Here is a 19,891-nt window from a genome sequence, read left to right on the forward strand (position 1 = left end):
ATGAAACAGATACTTGGAGCCCTACACCTTTTTAACCCACTCTGTCCTTGCATACAGAATAGCCTTCTTTCCACAAACCAGGCAGCTACCTTCTTCATCAAAATCCCTGCAAGTCTCTAAGGCTGGATACCTGTGATGATTCATTTAAATACTTAAAAACTTTAAAAGGTTCTGAAAACCGACTGGAAACTATCTAATACACAAATCACACTGACACATTTCCCTTTGAAAGGTTACATAGGTGCTTGTAATTCACTTAATAGCCTTTTTTAATCTGTAAAAGTGTGATATAGTGAGGTCTAATGGAAACAATTTTAACAATGAGAGTCTAATTAAAAGTCAAGGAAATAGTAGGGGAAAAAAATGAAAATAAAAATACTTACAGCAGCCACAGGGATGAGAATTTCCACAAACAAACCAGCAAGTGCATGCTTTATATCTTTATCTTTTACTTCCAGGAAGTATTGAGCACACTCCTTAGTAAGGAAGCATTAGAAAAATATTTAGAAAAAAGATGACAGTAGTATCACATCAGATGCCAGTTTGAATGTAAAAAATGTAATGTGTTTCAATTAGTCTTATATTCCTCGACAATATCAACTTTACAAAACATTAGAAACTTTAAAACCTGTTTCTCCAGCAACTGAAACGAAATTGAAAGGAGAACATTTGTAATACCAGACAGCTATTTACTTCCTACTCAGAATATAAAAGAATGTAAAGATGCACATTCCTTCTCAGATTATTCTGAAGTTTCAAAAAATAAATGCTTAACTCTATTGAAATTATTAGAAAATCATATTTTAATTTTATATACTCATTTTCACTTTCAAGATGACTTTGATGCAAAGAAAATTTTACAGATAAATAAATAATCCATACACATGTATGCACACTCCACTACACCAAACTGACCACTCTGGACACAAAACACCTATGTGTATGTTAATTTCTTTCAGGATTGAGATCAATGTCAATGGCTGTTAAATAGTTCTTAACAAAATTTATGACCAAGTTGCAATAACTTCAGTTACTGTGGAATGAGCAAGTTATTCATTAAGACAAATTTTTAATCCACAATCAAATGAAGTAAATAAAGAGATTTTAAGTCTCTCTGAAAATTAACTGAAATGTTTTTTAGACAAAACTGTTTCTTGGCATCTCAGATGTTAAAAAAAGATTTATCAAGTAACTTCTTTTCTTTAATCCACTGCTTTCATAAAGAAAGAAAATTATTTGATTGCTACACATTTTCATTTAGCCTTGAATAAATTAATATATTACAGGTTTGCCACATTACTGAGACAATTGAGAATGAGTTGTCATTATGCTAGGTCCTCACGAACTGCAGAGAAACAAATGATTCATACCTCTGAGAGCTTATGAACTAAATGGAAAAGGCTGAAGAAGGACAACACAGAAGAAGAGTGAGTGACTGATCACAGCAAGCATCATTGTAGCTTCATGACTTAAACAACAAAATTATGCTCATTTCAGTTTTATTTTACCTGCATGAACTGAAATGATGCTTCAAAATCCTCCACAGGATACATCTTTACTCGAAAAAACTTCATTCCCATAATCAAACTGATGATACTTTGTACTACATGAGGGCTCTGTTCTTTTTGTCGCAGTTCCTTTAATTCAGTGACAAACTTCTTCCTAACAGCTTGAAACCTGAACAAGGGATATAGATGGCAATTACATGCATTCTCAGTTACTTTTTATACGATGTCTATAATTGGGAACCGATTTCTTTAGTCTGTTAATGCTAACAGCACCTACAGTAAAAGGAACACAAGCAAGATGTACCCTGATACTTAAAATATAGGCATTTAAGAGTGCCTATGACTATCAGCACTTTAGAATACACTTGTTGACTGAAAACCAACTACTGACTGATACCAGGCTTCCCTTCTTGCACCTACAAGTCCACAGTAAAGCAATTCAGTATTGTACTAAAGATTATTTCTTGATTTGTTCAAATTTATTGTGCTGGAACAGAAGACTGACATGCCAGACTACACCTGACTACACTTGACACTTAAGAGATTAGTTACTGGGGTCATAACTAAATGTTGCTATATTAAATAGCCTTTAATTCTAGAGTTATCTTTCTCCAAAGGCAGGAAGAGTCAGAGACTAAACTCACTTTGATTGAGCAAGAACTCCTGTCACTTCTGCATATAAGTCTGCAATAATATGCACATTCCCAGTGTTGGTTCCTGAATACCTAAAGAGGGGGGAAAAAAAAAAAAAAAGGGCAAAAAAAAGGTGTTAAATACAACTTTGTTCTTCTAAACCCCAAGCATGTTCTCAATTACAGACAAAAAGTCTGTTCCATAGCAAGGCAGATTATTAACATAAAAACAATGAAAGTGAAGCATAAAATGCATGGTGACATTTAAAGTGACGTAGTTTCACTGAGTGGACTTAAGAGACATATTCTGTATAGTTATCCAAACAGACTTTTCTTAATGTGGCTGGCTATGCAAATCATTCTGTAAATCCTAAGAAAAATAAACTCAGCATTATACTGAATACTTCTTTCAAGATATGTTTTCAGTTTAAAGATATCAATCAGTGTTCACTGATAGTGTTATCACCAGTATGTTACATGTGAGGCAAACAATCACAACAATCAAGCACACACTGGTAATACACACAAAAAAATCTGAAGTGAAACTTACCCTTCCTTATGTTTAAAGTGCTTAAAAGCCAAGTTTAGAACTTCATGTACTAAAGGATCTGGCACTGGATGAACAGGTATCTGAAATGCAATAGCATTCATATGTATGTAATTATGCATAGATATATATACACACATATATATGTATGTATGAAGTACATAAACACTATTATGAGATGCCCTGTAGAAATCTCTCCGACTGCTGTCAAAGGACAAATCCTTTGTTGGCATATGATATCAAATTAATTCTGCAATATCTGAGCATTTACACAACCTCTATTGACATTCTCTTAAATTATTTTGCATACTGGCTTTCAGGGATAAAATTCATAACAAAATAAACAACAGTAATGTAGACACTATGAATTTGTCATAAAAATTTATCAGACTAGCTTAACTATGCATCCTTCCACACCTTCTACCTTCTGTGGTGTTACTATTACAGATTTAACCACAAAATGTAATTCATCTCAATATAAAGGAAGACAAAACCAAAAAATAAGAATGTAGAAGAGACGATCATCTCCATTTTAGACTTTCTCTAGATGAAAGCAGTCAAAACATAAGAATCTTCCTAGCAATAAGCAACAATTTGGTTAGAAACCAAAATCAAGCATTGTTTATAAGGCCCTTTTTTACTGAGGTCCTCTTTGACATCACCACTTTCTCAGGTTTAAAAGAAAACATTTGCTTAAAAATCAAAAGTATTCTTTACAAAAAGTACTATCTATAATTATGAAATCATATCATCTTGAAAATTCAAAGCCATTTAGGTAGGGACTAGGATAACGCTACTAAACATTACTGTTCAAGGGTGATTAAGATTTTCACTAAAATATATTTGAAGAAATGATTACTGCATGTCTACAGAAAATCATGCACTTCTTGCTTGAGAATTACATACTCTTCTGCATCAAGAAAACTATTTGTCCAAGAACTTCCAGGTACTGGAACTGGTTATTTACATGCATATTCGTACAATGAGTAATATGTAGTCATTTAAGCAAGATATTTTTGTTCCTACATAGGTCATGTCTGTCACTCACTCTCTGGTTGCTCTGCGCATATTACAGAAAGGGCTGGATCATATTCTTTGGACCCTCTAAAACAAGTTTCTAAGAATTAAACATGATAGGGCTCCCAGGAAGTCAGGAGAATGGATGTAATGTGAATGTAAATATGTGTACTGATAAAGAGCCATCCTTTCTGCCCTTTGTTTGACTGCCTAATTGTAGATTTACATTACAGGCAGAACATACAAACCATCCTTTAGATAATTTTAATACGAAATTGACCAAAGGATTTTCTTAAGTGGTGTATCTTTGTTTAGCAGCTCATTGCAGGTCTTTAGCAGAGGAAAACATCCTTATCAGAAAAATACCTGTTTTGCCTGGAGTACAAGCCTAAGAGGCTCACCAAGAATTACAGGAGTCACCACAGACTCTTTTCAAGACCAGAACTTTGGCACCTCTCCTGATATCTGAATCACTGGCAACATTTACTCTTCTCAACAGAAAAACTAGTACCAGTTCAAAACACAGAAGCTACCCATACAACCCTGCAATCCTGAACCACGTATGCCATTTTCCTTTTCTTTCACACTGACAGAAAAATTAGGCAGGGAGAGAGCATGAACTAAAGATTTTCCGTAAAACACTGATGGTTTTAATGCTGTTCTCTGCATCTCTGTGCACGCAGTACAGGAATACCACTTCGGATGACTGGTTGGTGTCTCAGAGAAGGATGGGCAGCTCTTTTGTTTTACTGTTTTCATTTTTCCCTATATCACAAACATGCCATACACAACCACATAAACACAGATCTCCTACAAATTATTTGCAAACTGAACATTGGTGCTTACTTTACTTAGTACAGAAAGCCACTTAGTTTAACGTACCTATACATAAAAGACATAAACTACTTAAGTATTTGAAATGTGAAATTTGCTCATCTGCTTCATGTTTCAAATCTTTTCTTACAGTAATCTTTTTCTCTCAAAGACTGTGAGAAAAAATTTTGCTACTTGAAGCCAAACTCTATCCTCTTGTCCAGACACCAATGCAAATTTTATATTAACAGAAATTGTGTGTGACATCATCTAGCACTATACTATAAGTAAAATTACATTAAAAGTAAAATATTAAAAGAAGTCTGCCAAAGCAGAAGAGCTTACCTGTTTTAGAACCTCTATTAAAACTAAACAAAAAATGAAATCTACAGCTAAGTCCCTCCTTTCAAGTAGATAATCTCTTTCACGTTGTTGGTCATCCCTAGAATAAGAAATCAAGAACACATGTATCATATACAAGACAGAACACAGTTATTGCAGAGAAGGGGTATGCATGCCTTTCATGCAATCTTTGTTGCACACATATATAAAATAGATGGTTAGAAAGACTCTGGGGTTTGGTGCAGCACTGACATCTTGCCCTCTCCTGAAAGGAACTGCCAACAATCAAAACAATTAAAAAAGGGACAAATAAGCCTGGAATTATCAGCATCCAACTTCCTTCTGTATATGAAACCCAAAATCCCTAACTCACTTCATGCATATAATCTATGCAAGTTAAATACACTACCTGAAAGAAGCCCACGCTCTTTCTACACAGATTAAGGTAATGACAGATCCAAATACAAAATACTCATCAAAAAAGTACAGAGCACACATTTTCTTCCAAGAAAGCACAAAAAAAAAAAATCAAACAGACTTTTGCAAGGAAAATCCTTACCCCTTTGATTTTGTGCTAGAACGAGGTCTGTATTCATAAGACTCATCTTCTGTTCCATTTTGACGCCTGTACCAGTCAAACAAGGTGCGTAATAAGGAGGGGAGACAGTGCTCTGCTACTGAGCTCATAGAGCTTATCAACTGAAGGAAAGTAAGAAAAATAGTTTAGCATGATAAAGCAATCTAAAAATCCTAGAATTATAATCATTCTTTCAAATTGTTTTTTAACGTTAAAAACCATATAATTTTTTAAGATTGTAACTTTATGTATCATTTTCACCTAGGACAATTACTGTAAATATGACACACTAAGTCAACTGTTATGATAAATTTAAGCAAAGTGTTCTGAAGCTCATGGGGATCACAGAGCCCTAAATTTATAGAGACAACCCATATAAAACCATTGAGAAAACAGCAGAGATTTTAGGATGTCTCTGAATGTTGCCATATGTACCTCTGAAGCATACACAAATTTACACCACAAATGACAGATAAGAGGTAACACTCCTAAACTGAGCAAGTAGGTAACCTTCCAAAACAGGCTTCTTTGGTTATTTTACAAACAAAAAAAAAAGAGCCTTTTAGATATTCTACTCTACTTTTAATACAATTGACTAGTCTAGATCTCAAGCTATACTTACTTTCAGCGTAACTCCCATATCTACTGTTTTCTTTCAGAAAACCCATATGAGTTGTAAACTTATCTGTGAAACACTGGCAATACCATTACAGAAGGAAGACTTTAACACAGTATGAAACTTAAATTCACAAGGCTTTCTTTAACTTAAACTTCAACAGAACTCATCAGTACCCACGCCTGGAGAGGAGAAGAATGACTGGAGAAAGACAGCATAAAGCCCCTATAAACTCCGTGCCAGGAGGCAGCAGGGAGCAAGCCTATCCCCAAAACACTGGCTGGAAAAGCAGAGTTCCCACATTGCTCACTGATGCCATGTTTTAATTACCTCTTGCATCTTTAAAATAAGAGGTTTCAACATAATCCATCCTTGTGCTCCAACTTATCTGTTATTCACTATTCTGGAAAACCAAGATAACATCAATGCCATTATTTCTTTGTCCTCATTTGAAGTATCTTGTTTTTTTCAGGTTTTGGGAAGGGATGGGGGCAGATTAACCATATGGAAACCTCAGGAAGATCTCTTTCAACCACCTGAATACCTTATTCAACTTGTTAACCAGTCAGCTATTCAAGTCACAAGAATTAAGTAGTATTTTTGACTCTCTGAAAAATCCCTTAATTTTATAAACAAATGGAGAAACTTCATTAAAATAAGTAAAATCATATTCTTATTCTGTAAATTCATAAAACTTTAAATCCCAGTATACAATGCAAACTACACATATTCTAAATCTGAACAGGAACTAGGTTTCATCAAGAAATTTTTACTAGAACAATGAGATTACTTTATTTCTTATTATTATTGTCTGTCAATAGGACACTCTCTAAAAGGAGATTCAATGGAAAAACCAGGCATGCCCACTGCAGGAGGGGGACTCGCGTTGAGCTAACTGCACCAAAAGATGCGAGCAGTTATTACAGGCAACACAAAACCATGCAAAGCCTTTTTAACACAGAAAAGAAACAGAAGCTATAAAAGCTCTGTAGGCTTCCTATAATGGCTTGAATCTCAGAACAAAGGCTATATTTTGAGAATACCTTCGTTCTTCTATTAATGTAAGTTGAAATCTTTGTGACTTGCTTTGGAAGTCAAGCATGCTGTAAGCCTGTTCCTTGTGCACCAGTATCCATACAAAATAAATACCCAGTCAATCAACCAACATACATCAGACTTATAGAAGTGGAGAGTAAAAACCAGCTCAATTTTACCACTGTGAAGTTATGTTGTAATCTGAAATGAAGCAGTGCATGATGAAAAGGAACATGTAAAAATTAAGATGTTGTACAAGAGAATTTTCTGATGCAGCAGAGGGTTGACAAACCTCCTTGGAAAAAAACCAACCAACCAACCAACCAAACCAAAACAGCAAAAACTTGTGAAGAAGAGTAGAATAGTAAAGAAAAACTATGAGGACATTTGAGACACTTGTGGGGTACTATTAAATCTATTATCCTCCAGCAAGAGGAAACATCAGAAAAAAAGAACTCAAAAGACTCATTTTTATTGATAAAGCTTCAAAAAATCTTCACCAATATTTCACATGCAAGAAACGCCTCTTGCTTGCATCAGCTTAAGGTACGCAAACATCTGTTGAACTCACTCCAGCCATGAGCAGAAATCGCAAGTTATAAGCATTAATGTATTTGGGGGAAGATTCAGAAAGCAGAAAGAATCAACCCTCCCTCATGAGTTACTAAACTGAAGGTATTACACTCATAAAATCATCAGTGGAACTGGTAATCCTTAGAATGAAATCTAAAGCTAAACTTGATGAAGAAGGCGTCTATCACCAACCACAGCAATCCAAAATGTGTTATGCCTTCAGAATTTCTGTCATTTCCCACTCCCCAAATAACCTGGGGAAATACACTAATTTGTCTTTCTCTAAAAATAATGATATATCCAATATGTATCCAGGCAACAGGACAGGAATAGGTTAAGCGAACACTTAAGTTACCCGGTGCTGTCAATACAAAATGACCCTACAAAGCTTTTCTACTCCTCTGCCCTCCTTCTGAACTGGTGGATTTATTAGTAGAAGAAAAAGAAGAACGCTATATTTTAAGCTTTACTAAACCTTTTCCTTAGGTTTTCCTGCAATTTTACATAGTGTATTAATACTACTACCGTCCATAAATGTTCCAGCAGTTAGGCAGAAATGAGCTGATCACATGCATTAAAAAATTTGTCATCAGTAAAATGCTAAACCCAGGAACTACTGGCATTATAAAGCATTTTCCTCTTGAAATGAAAAATCAGTTTTATATTATAATTATTTATTTCCTGACAAGTTTTGCACGCTTAACATTTTAATGAAAAGGCATTGGAATTATCGGAAAGAGGAAATCTTTACTCTTATTACATAGCTAAGCAGAACGTGAGCTATATGCTTACTCTTTTTATTTAAAATAATTACCATACTGCTTGGATACTAAATTCAGTATCACATGATATAAAAAGTAGAAGAAAACCCTTTTATTTTAGCATTAAATTATGCCTAGGTTGAAAGCAGCAATCGAGACAAAGAGAGATGCTGTAATGCCCAAGAGGACGGGGCTAGACTAGTCATCATGACATATACTTATATTCCTCGGAATGAAACAGCAAAGCGTGCTCCAGTCTTAAAGGCTGTAACACATTGTTAATGCTGCACTTAACACACCCAACAACACACTGAGAGGTAAGGAGAGAGAGATGCAAAATTACAATAAGATGCCAGAGCCCAAATTCCAGTTATTGTCAAAATCCTCATCCTGAAAATATTACTCAAGTTGTGTCTAATCACAAAGAAGCTTGAACCCCAGCAACACATCTGCTTTCAGCAAAGTCACTGAGATGGCCAAGATATGCTTCTGAGTAATCAGGAAGTTTTGGTGTCTTAGGACAAGAGTAGGAAATTGCCAAGTATGATTCCTACAACAAACAAAAGAATAAAAATACAAGCTATTTCAGTTTCAAGCTGTACAAGCAAAAAATATTTTAAGAAATGCAATATATGCTCTATAAAAAAAATCCTCTCTGGTAGCTTCTGGATGCGCTGGGAATGATAAAGGGAAAGCACTAGAACTAAAATGCTAACATTTTTAACAGTCTAGAAGTGTATCAACAGAAAAAGTTTCTTCTCATTTCCCCAAGTTGCATCTCTTTTAGCTAAATTTACATTTTGTTCCAATTAAAAACTCAATGACAAGTAAAAGAATTGTACTATTTGAAAATTAAAAACTATTGATTTTGCACACTTGGATCTAATAGCAGCCCTTTTGGTCTGGTTATGCTTCCAACAGAAACAACTTACAATCCCATTAAACAGCTATCTTACTTTTTCATGATAGGGACAGGCAACACTACATGCCTTCCTCCCCCACCCTTCTTCTCATCACTTACTGAGCTGAGAGAATGAGTGTTAACTAGATACCTTCTTAATCCCAGAGTCTCTCTTCCGTTTCAGTCATGCTCCTTTTATTCACAAAGCACACCACTTACTAGCTCAGACACCATACCAGTACAGCTAAAGCCACTTCTTAGACATGAACTCTCAACTCCGTAAAGATCTCCGTAAAGGGTGAACAACGTTGGCCCAGCAACAGCTCTAGCTTCTCTGCTGGATGCTGTGGCTTTCACTCTGCATCCTCCTCTCTCCAATACTTTGCCAATCTCTTTACTCTGCAGTCTTCTGCACTGCTGGGTAATTGATCTTAATATGGGTTTCCTACACCCAGCTATGAACAGAGAGAAGCAATCTTAATTCCTTTTGCAAAACATTGCCTATCAAAATTCACAATTCATGTCACCACAAGGGAGCCATTCTGCTCTGACTCTCTGAAGTAGTTTTTCAGTACCTTTAAAACTCAGATCTTGATGAACTCAAAACAGACTACAAATAACAGAAGAACAAAATAGGAACTCGCACACACATACACACACACACACACACACTCAAAACTAATTATTTTTAAATAACTACTTTTTCAGGAAAACTAGTTTATTTCTATATTACAAGATTTCAGAAGTTACCTGTTTTATTTTTTACTTTTCTTCACACAGCATATTTTTAGAACCTATATATAGTTTAATACATGACTACTAGTAATTTATAAAAAACTTCCTTAACTAAGGAAAAGAGTAGGAGTAGGAGGGGAGGGCAGAGCTAGTAGAAAAACTAGCAATATTCCTGATTTACAGATTTCCTTAGATCAACCCTATCATGTATATGATTTAGCTTTTGGTCAGCTTTAAAACAAAAATACTGTACTACCAAAGAATTTATGTCCTATTGTCCCTCACTCATTTTCCTTGCTTATAAGTAAAATTTCCTCTAGGAGATAATGGCCTTGCAGCAGGTTAGATTAGAAAACATTAAAAGGCTATGTGAGGATTTTGGTGCTAGTTTAGTTTTTGTTTTTCTTTGAAAATAAAATTATACATCAGCTACTACATGCTATTATTTGTTTCTCTTTTGGGAGGAGGGAGAAGAGTACACATATAGCTATTAATTGAAAAGTAGAGACAGGTCCACAGATTTCACTGCAATGTCTAATACCTGTATCTGAGGAGTAATGGAAAGCATGAAACAAAAATCCAGTTTCAGAAGACACAGACAGAACACTAAACTTCATTCAGTAAGATGCTATTCAGTAGCAGTTAAGACAAGGATCAGGAACTTAATGGGGCTTCATTTGAATGCTGCATCTCCATTGCAAGGAAGCAGTTACAGGACAAAAACATGCCTATACTATAAAAGAATTAGAAATGCAGACAATAAATATGAATAAATTAAGCAGAGAGTTATTCCAGGTACAGTTGACTTACAGTAAGTGAAACAGAATAGCCTCACAGTGCGACTATATACTCAGCAAAGGACAAAGTAAAATTTTGAATCTACTTTATGCCTTCTGCCATAGAATCAAAAAGCCCTCGGTGAAAGCCATGACACTGAAATTAACACTATTTGCTTATAAAAGCAGAACCCCAAACACTGAAACAGTAAGTGCTATAGGCTGAGGTTACCCAACGCCTGTAACAGGAACAAACCAGGTCTTTTTGTCCCTTACCATATTTCAGCATCTTTCCTCCAGCAGCTTTCACTGCCACCTTCAAATAATTAATCTATTCTAGTAGCTTCTTACTATCATAATGTACAATGGAAAATAAAGTCTAACTAACATTCAAAGTCTAAATTTTCTGATGCTGCTTCAGATGTGGATGTTCCAAGTCACTACAGCAGTGGAAGCACTATTCTGCAAAAAACAGAGGCCACCTTAACCTAATAAAAACTGCCTTCAATTACTTGTCTCCTACCTGATCAAACTGAAGATCTTCACCTCTTTGAAGAGATCTGGACAAGAGCTTTTCCTGTAAAACAAAAACAAAAAAAGAAATATTAATTTCACAATACAATTGATGGTTATCAAAGACAGATTCCTTCTTTCTCAGTTATGTTACAGAACAAAGAAAGAACTTTTAATGTCAGTGTTTGCATTATTTTTCAGCTAGAACCATTTCTGAAGATGTGAAGTTTACTCAAAAAACAGAAGAGTACAGATCCAAAATTAATTTGGTAGCTTCATAGTAATAACCTTAAAGACTGACAAACAGAAAATGTCAAACACCTCTCCCAAACAGCAGGGCCTACAGCAGTGTGCTCAACAGAGATAGCAGGCGGTGGGTGCCAAGAGTAACTTAGAAGGAAAGCCATTCCCATCTGAATTAACAAGCATATTCATGTTCACATAAGGCAGTTATTGTCAGCTACAAGAATGAATTTTAAAATGCCTCACAAAAAGTAGAGACAATTGTTCAATGCATTTCCAATCTGTGCTTTCCCTGAACTGCAGTGAAAAACAGCTAGAAGATCTAGTCCAGGAAAAGGAGAATGTCAATAATAACTTGCTGTACATTTGAAATAACTTTGTAAGGTACAAATCAGCAATATTACTAGAATTTAATTATTACAATATTTCATACTACCAATACCATAAGACACACTGCTCTGTTAAAAGAAAAATTAAATTACAGTCCTGATAAAATAAGTTAGTGAGAATTAAAGCATTAAGAAAACAAAACATTCATGGCACTTGGACATAGCTTCGTGGTGGCCTTGGCAGTGTTCGAATTTATGGTTGAACGTGATGATCTCGAAGATCTTTTCCAACCTAAATGTTTCTATGATTCTATTAATTATAGCAGTAATGTAACAGTAATTCTTAGTAGTCACTGTTGAGTGTACCAAATTATACAGGTACAAGAAATACAACTTTTACAGTCTCTCGCTCGGGTATCCTGTTAGGTAAAAAAAAGAGAAGGGGAAATAAAAAACCCACCAAAAAACCCCCTAAGTACCATGTACTGGCTCTGAGGGTCAATGATTTAAAGTGAGTCAAGTGCAACAGTAACAGCTTTAAGGGCATACTAAAAAGCAGTAAGATATACAAAGATGCGATGAATTTCACTCCATTTTGACAAGGCAAGTAGAAAAAGTACTCCAATTAAGAAGTTAGCAACTCACTTTAGATTTCATTAAGCAAACAAAAGAGCTTTTATGGAGCAAAATAAGTCAAGCAGTAAACGAGAAGAGCTGTTAATCTGCTTGGTGTGGGGTGCAAAAGGAGGTGTCAGTACCGACAGTCAGTACTGCTCTCAACAGGTTGTGCCTCAGTTAACACAAAATAACTGCTCAGTAGTTTAGTAAGAGACAACACTGTCAGGCTCACAGCTGTCCAGCTGTTGACCAAAATTTTAAAAGTCGATATTGTTTGGCATTTAACACTTGCACAGCTGCAACAGACAGGCTATATGTTAAACTGGGATTGCACGAACCAAGTCCAAGATTCAAACCGGCAATTTTCACCTGTCCTAATCGTAATCTTGAAAACACGAGACAATTTCTGGCATTTTCTGCTATGAGTGCCACTGTATTTAGCGTTCAAAAGAACATAATCTCTGGCAACTATTACAGCCTCTGAAAACTTGAACTCAGCATTGCCCAGGCAAAAAGCATTTGCCTACTCTGAAAGTATAACTTGAAACAATACACGTACCAATTCACAAGTCGGACCATTTTCACTTTCTATAATACAAAGAAACCCACTTAATTGTCTGAGAAAACACTGTTTTTTTGTGTACATTTCCAGTATACCTAAATAAAAAAATATTTTTAAAAGGAGGTAGTTTAAGGAAAATGCATTTAATATTCTGAAATGGTTCTATTTGTTCATCAACTGATGTTATTACCCAATGTTCTTTCACTGTGTATTCAAAAGCAAGGGGAAAGAGGTTTCAGATACTGACAAATAAACACTTTTTTGAATCTTACAAATGCATATAATTTTACATGTTAAATATGTTCAAAATACTGTTATGAGAACTGACATATTGCAGTATACACTAAAAGCTCCAGAGAGCACTTGCAAATCAGAATTCCCTTTTAACTAGAACTCCTCCCTCCCCTTTTTTTAAAAGGAAACATTTAGTGTAGGTGAATTCATGTTATCTGTACTATGCTTTTAAATAAACTGCACAAATAATTGTAATCTTATCTATAAAGCAGAAACACGAGAAACGTTCCACCCTATATAAACATCGTATATTGCTGAATGAGCTGAAGGAAAATAACTAGAAAAATATTTCTTGAGAATATGGAGAAGTGACTTTCCTGTAAGATGATGGTAGAAAGTCAGGTTCCTTAAGTCTCTTTATGATACAATGCCCCGATGTGCCACATTTCTACCACGGTACTACAAAACCATTATACAGGTGAACAAACAGTGGGTTTATTATATCCATTGAATGTGTCTAAAACCAGAAACAGCTAAAGAAAAGAATGATAACAAATCAAAGAGAACTGAACTTTAAGTCTTTAGACTAAGTTTGAATCCATGACAACAGAGAGCAAGATATTTTTAAGATAGTTCTGAAACTTTAGCTTTCCCCCCATTCTATACTAATTGAGACACTTCCATACATCAAAATGTTGATATGACTTTTAGGATTTTTAGTATCAGAAAAAATGAAGACCTTACAAATTCATAATCTCATAATTTTTCCTCAGCATTAAAAATCTTAACTGCTAAAAGGTAAATATCACCATAGTTAACATAACATTGACCAAACAAATGTGACATGACCAAATAACACTCTTTAACCTAGTCACAGGTTTATCAAGGTCTTTGAATTACGTGTATGGCTTTAAAATTTATTTCCTTTCAATGTCTTTTTCTAGCTCTGCTTTGTCATGGCCCCAATCATCTCACATGACTTACAAAAATCTATCCAAGAGCATAAAGTAAAGGTCTGGAAACTTTCACTGAATTAATAATTTAAGATTTATTTTCCTGGCTTCCTGAAGTTCAGAGAGAGATCGAAATAACAGGTCTACATTTATCTTCTACAAGTGAAATGAAAAAAAAAACCCCACTGTTGAATTAACTAAAGAGCCGTTTGCATCCATTGTGTAAAGCAGAAATGTCAACATATGGCAGGCAGCAGAGATCAGGATGTAGACAGACGTGTGTGTGCTGTGCAAACAACTGCACCCTTGGAAAAAGGTACCACCCGTTGGCCCCTCTCCAGTCTTCACCGGCAGCGTCCTCGGGTGGCTAGCACACCTCAGCAGGGCAGCTCAGGTGAACACAGCAAAACTAGTGTACTTGTTTCTGTCCTCCCAGCTGCAAGTAAGGAACCAGAGAAGGGATGCTGCTGCCTTGCCTGCCCTAGCCGGAGTGCTGGGCAGCACCTGTGTCCTTGCCCCAGCGCGGGAGGAACGCTGTGCTGGAGGAATGCGGCGTGCTAAACCTTACAGATTTCAGACCAGCTTTTGAAAGCACCTAGGGAAGCCTTGAAAAAGTGTACAGTGCTAGTCTGAGCAATATTTAGTATCTCCACGATGAAGTAAAATTGCTGGCATTGGCAACGGGCTTGAATACTCTTGCTGGTGTTGACTAAACTGAACTACAATTTAGTAAGTTAGCAGCTTGCTTGGCTAACAGCTTGGTAACTTGGTAGTACCATGTTCAACTCTCTCTGCTTAAATTCTAACCATCTATATTTACATTCAGCCTGACAAAATACAAGGTAACTGAATTCATCACTAATATTTCTAGCTGGTATACTTTGACATTTGGTATCATGTCTAATGGTTATCCTTGCTCAGCTGAGGAAGAGTATTTTAAACTGCAATAAACTGTGTCTGAGCCCTTTTCCTTTAAAACTATATAATACTACAAAAGACTTAGAATAACTGATTTTTTTACATATAAAAATATTATTTAATCTAATTTACTCACTCAAAGGATTATCTTCCTTCCCATAGTTACACTTGTTACTTGAAACATTTATTTTTAGCATTGCTGATAAGCTCTTTCCGTAACTCTGTAAACTCTGCAGTATTAAAATTTTGCAAGCAGAGAACTCTTAATTAAATCAGTGAAGTGAAACTACTTTGTTACTCACTGAGTATCCTACGTAAACTCACACACAGAGAAACCATTTAGTTACTTTTTAAAATCACAAAATTGCTCTTAGATGAAACTCATACCTCTGGCCAAAAGGGTACCAACCCCTCATCCCCAGGTGCTGTCTTGATCTGAGGTTACTCTATTTTATTTATTTCATTTTTTAAGATTAATTTTTACTCCCCTGCAGACATGTTCTTTTTCCCATTTTAAAAAGTGTCTAGCTCCTAACTTCAACTGGTCTGGTTCCAAATTCTCTCCAACAGCTTCATCCAACAGCCTAGTTTCATCGAATACATTAAAGATTTATGTAACACTATATATATTCTCCACATAAACTTTGTTATTTGTAGCAGAGTCATCTCACAAATAACACCAAAATGATAAAGGGCTTTCCTCTCTTCCTGTAAAGCCTTTTCTCCAATCTCAGTACCATTCCTGTGCCCTTTTAGCCTTTTAACTTCCTTTTTAAATGTCATACACTAGAACTGAATATTCAGTATTTATATAAAATACTACATAAAAAGATAAAACCACTTTAGTACCTTAGTACTTCCTTTCATTCAGACACCTAAGGACTCCCCTCCACCTCTTTGTATTACACAGGCTCAGGTTGTTTCACTTTTTCACAGCTTCTAGCACCTCTTTTAAATTGATGGTTTTCTATAGAGTCTTTCCTTCCAATGAGTATAAAATAAGGAATATTGGCTGTATGTGCAAATTTACATCTGACTGTGCTAAAATATTTTGTTTAAAAGAATTAAACTTATCAAATTAACCCAGACAGAACTGCTAAAATAACTCTCACAAATGACTACTCTACTAATATTTATGACTTCATATTTTTTATTTTTCTCAAAGCATACTGTATACACACAAAATAACAATTTCAGTATCTTATTAGTAAAAGATCCTGACTAAGGTAGACTTGATGCAATCACCACAGAACATTACCAGACAAAAGAGCTGGGAATCACTCTTCTTTGAAAAATGCATCATTTCATTCGTTTCATGGGGTTTTTTTAATTTTTAACCTGGTAAGACGTTTTGATTTTGTTTGATTAAGAGATTTTAAAACACTTGTTTAACAGCTAACAGCATGGCACGTAGACACAGCCTGGGGCTGTTGTATTTATTTGATTTGGTCTAGGGACAAGTTTTGCAGCACAAGTGAACTTCAGGCTATTATATTTACCTTGCTACCAGTATTCCGGTTAGGAGATCTGACTCTGAACTATCTCTGTCTGCAGGAAAAGCTCTCTTCAGCTCATCTAAATAAAAGGCAGTGTATGTCATTCTGGCCAAGCTCTGTACATTTAGCAGACGAATGGAAAAGGAGCATGCAGACCACTGTGAGTGGAGCTACCTGCTTTTCCACCCCCAGCATCACCACCCCCACAGCTCTCCTCTCACTTAACCACATACCCTTCACCATTTGTGTGCCTATATGTTCCTACAATCGTTTCTGTGCTTTCTTATCAGACTCTCCTGAACACCCAACACTTTTGGATGTCTATAAGGAAACAGACAAGTTATGTTTAAGTTGTAGGCTTGCCTGGTACACAAACACATACACGCGTATATACATACACACAATGTATACCTAAGTAGGTGTGGATAAAGAAATGTTTCCTGCTCCTCAGTCTTTGATCTACTAATGGTTTTAGTTGAAGATGATCCAATCAGTGACACCACAGAACGTGTTTAGCTCCCTTTTCGTGTTCCTTTGGATTGCAGCTTATAACATTTTTGTAAAGTTTCAAAACTGGGATCCAAGTGCTCACATGTGCCTTTTTCTCTCATAGGGTCATTCTCAGCAATAAAGAACACTTCTGCAAGCAGCAGCTGCAAACAGAGGCCTTTCAATCTCGCTCACTTTCTAGGTATTTCAAATTATTTTATCTTTTGCCTGTAACTAAAAGAATTTAAGACTTCAAGGCTCAAATTCACTGCATGCAAAATCTATTTTATGTCCTTGACCTATTTTGTCCAAGAGATGGTAATGAAGAGGTTACAGCCCCCTGCATATATGTAAGGAACTAATAAAACTTTAAATTGCATTCAAACCAAATAATTGCTTATATATAGAAATAAAAATTAAATGTACGTTGCAGGAAGTATTCCTGGCTGAACAACACAGAAAATATCCTATAGTGCTGTAGCTACAATGTAAGGATTTCTGTCAATTCTGAAATCAGTAAGCTTGTCCTGTACGTTATACCCCACCTTCAGATTATTAGAAGAAATTAGCAGAAAGAAGCACCTCTATGTAAAAGCAAATAAGTAAAAATTAGGGAGAGAACAGCAGTAAGGAGACAGTGAGAGTGAGAGGACCTGGCATGTGGTGGGTAGCAGCAGGTGTTGACACAAGGAAGGAGAAATGGAGACACGAGCATTCGAGCGTGTGCCCTTCCAACCCCAAGATCAGGCATACTTCCTCAGAGGAGTGACCAACGAACAAATTCTTTAGGAACTGCTAAAGTATGATGATTTAAGGAAGAGAAACACCTGATTAAGGTGCTCAGTTCAGCATGTCAAACGGTTTTCCGTAAAGTTCATTCTACATAGTCATAAATCGCTCTTAAGCATCTGTGTCGCATCTTGTGTGCACAGGATGACTATGACTGCAGCAAATAGTGACAAAGGTGTGCATCTGTCCCACTTCTCATAAAATCTGAGAGGTAGGGATGAAACAAGACAGGGCTGTAGGGGATGGATAAACTTATTTTTATAGCTATTTAGAGCTATTTGCAGGAAATGGGACACCTAGAACAATGGTTTATTTGACAGCATGCCCACAGTATAGCGTAATCTTGACATCACGTAGAGCAACGTAGCAGGGTCATGATTCCCTGCCACTACACAAAGTCATGGGGTTATTAATATTTTAAAATTTTTAAAATTGCAATTACGTCCAGCAAACTTATGATTTTTCAAAATAATGACCTTTTTAAACTACACAGTAAGCACTTCATGAATCTTCACCACTGAAATTAAGTTAAATATTAGGTAGCCGTGAGGGCTTTCTTCCCCCAAAAGGCTACGTGCATCCCTGAATGAAAAAGACTGAGAAAAATTGCACTACAGACTATTTTCAAAACAAATTTATTATGATAATTAAAGGAGGAAGAAAAGCATAGGGACAAGAACACTGAGGAACTGAGCAAAGTCAAGAACATCAAAAGCTGCACTACCACATGGAAGACATTACTGTTTTATTATATTATTCCTGAAAAATAATATTATTTTAGAGAAAGTTCTGATCCAATCACAGTTGCAATGCATTGGGTATGACCTTTACAGGTCATATGTTGAGACTAGAGGGTGCATTTTCATTTCCCACTGAACAGCAGGATGGCAAATCACTTGTGTAAAAAACCCCAAACACCACACTTTAAAGAGATATTAATACTAACTCTTAGCTCAAATAAACTAAAAAAAGAATTTAACTGAAATTTACAAGAGAAATCACCAATTTGGATCACCAATACAATGTTGCATTTTGCCTAATATGCTGACTACTGCTAATGAAGAAACATTTTTTGTTGTCACTATTTCCTGTTGTAACTTTACAGAATGTATGAATACTAAGAGGTCTTGTTTCCAGTAACCACTATACAACAGTTTTAACGGAAGTCAATAAAACGTAATCCAGGTAGCAACCCTGTTTGCAGAAGCCTATTTACTCTTGAAGTAATCCCTTTGAAAAGTCAACAGTATCTGGGGATTTTTATTTTTTTTTTCAGTAACCATATATATAATAAATCAGTCTATTTTAGAAAAAAAGCAGGATCATTTCAAGGGATATTAGGAAAAAAAAAGGACTCACCAAAGGTTCAGCCATTACAACTTCAATTTTCTTTTCAGCTTGAACAGCAAACTCAGCAAAGAGGCTTTTGATGACATACTCGCCAGGTTTGACGTCTGGATCAATTGTAATGTTAGACATGATGATGCCTCTCTTTTCCCAGGTGGAAACAACGCTTGGAGGAACTCTGCGTTTATTTACTCTGCTGGGTGGTGTGGAGGCTACAGAAAAACAAAAAAAAGGAAAAATAAAGAGCGATAAAGTGGACCTTCTACACACAGTGCCTGTCACTTCTTTACATTCCCATCCACCACACAGATGTATTCACACAGTAAATTCTGTAAACCAGAAGAAGGAAATAACCAGCAATAACACTAAACAAGATTTTTTTTTTTTAATTAGGTGGGAAATTCTACCCTAAAGATAAGTTGCATAAGGGTTTACAATGCAACTCATTTTTGTAACTGATAAAAGACAAAATTGTCTTACGCTGTGTGAACAGCCCCATTCTAAACACAACTGTATGATGATCATGATAAAGTTTAGAGCTTGTAATATCTGGTATCTTCAGTACAA

General features: G+C 35.7%; 1 protein-coding gene across 1 annotated transcript in view; it reads right to left on the reverse strand.

Annotated features, from left to right (window-relative positions):
* Positions 1 to 19,530, reverse strand: part of LOC104529897 (protein furry homolog-like) — a gene marked incomplete at its 3' end in the record, with an annotated part of 54,891 nt that extends 35,361 nt beyond the window's left edge. Inside the window, exons 1-8 of the mRNA XM_010174335.1 lie at positions 19,337 to 19,530; positions 11,357 to 11,410; positions 5,419 to 5,558; positions 4,863 to 4,959; positions 2,691 to 2,770; positions 2,153 to 2,233; positions 1,509 to 1,677; positions 384 to 476 (exon numbers count right to left, since the gene is read on the reverse strand). Of these exons, the coding sequence (XP_010172637.1) occupies positions 384 to 476; positions 1,509 to 1,677; positions 2,153 to 2,233; positions 2,691 to 2,770; positions 4,863 to 4,959; positions 5,419 to 5,558; positions 11,357 to 11,410; positions 19,337 to 19,456 (834 nt within the window). The remainder of the gene's footprint in view (positions 1 to 383; positions 477 to 1,508; positions 1,678 to 2,152; positions 2,234 to 2,690; positions 2,771 to 4,862; positions 4,960 to 5,418; positions 5,559 to 11,356; positions 11,411 to 19,336) is intronic.
* Between the last annotated feature and the right edge of the window lie 361 nt (positions 19,531 to 19,891).

This window comes from Antrostomus carolinensis, unplaced genomic scaffold, assembly GCF_000700745.2.
Source record: "Antrostomus carolinensis isolate BGI_N321 unplaced genomic scaffold, ASM70074v2 scaffold6558, whole genome shotgun sequence".
Lineage (NCBI taxonomy): Eukaryota > Metazoa > Chordata > Aves > Caprimulgiformes > Caprimulgidae > Antrostomus > Antrostomus carolinensis.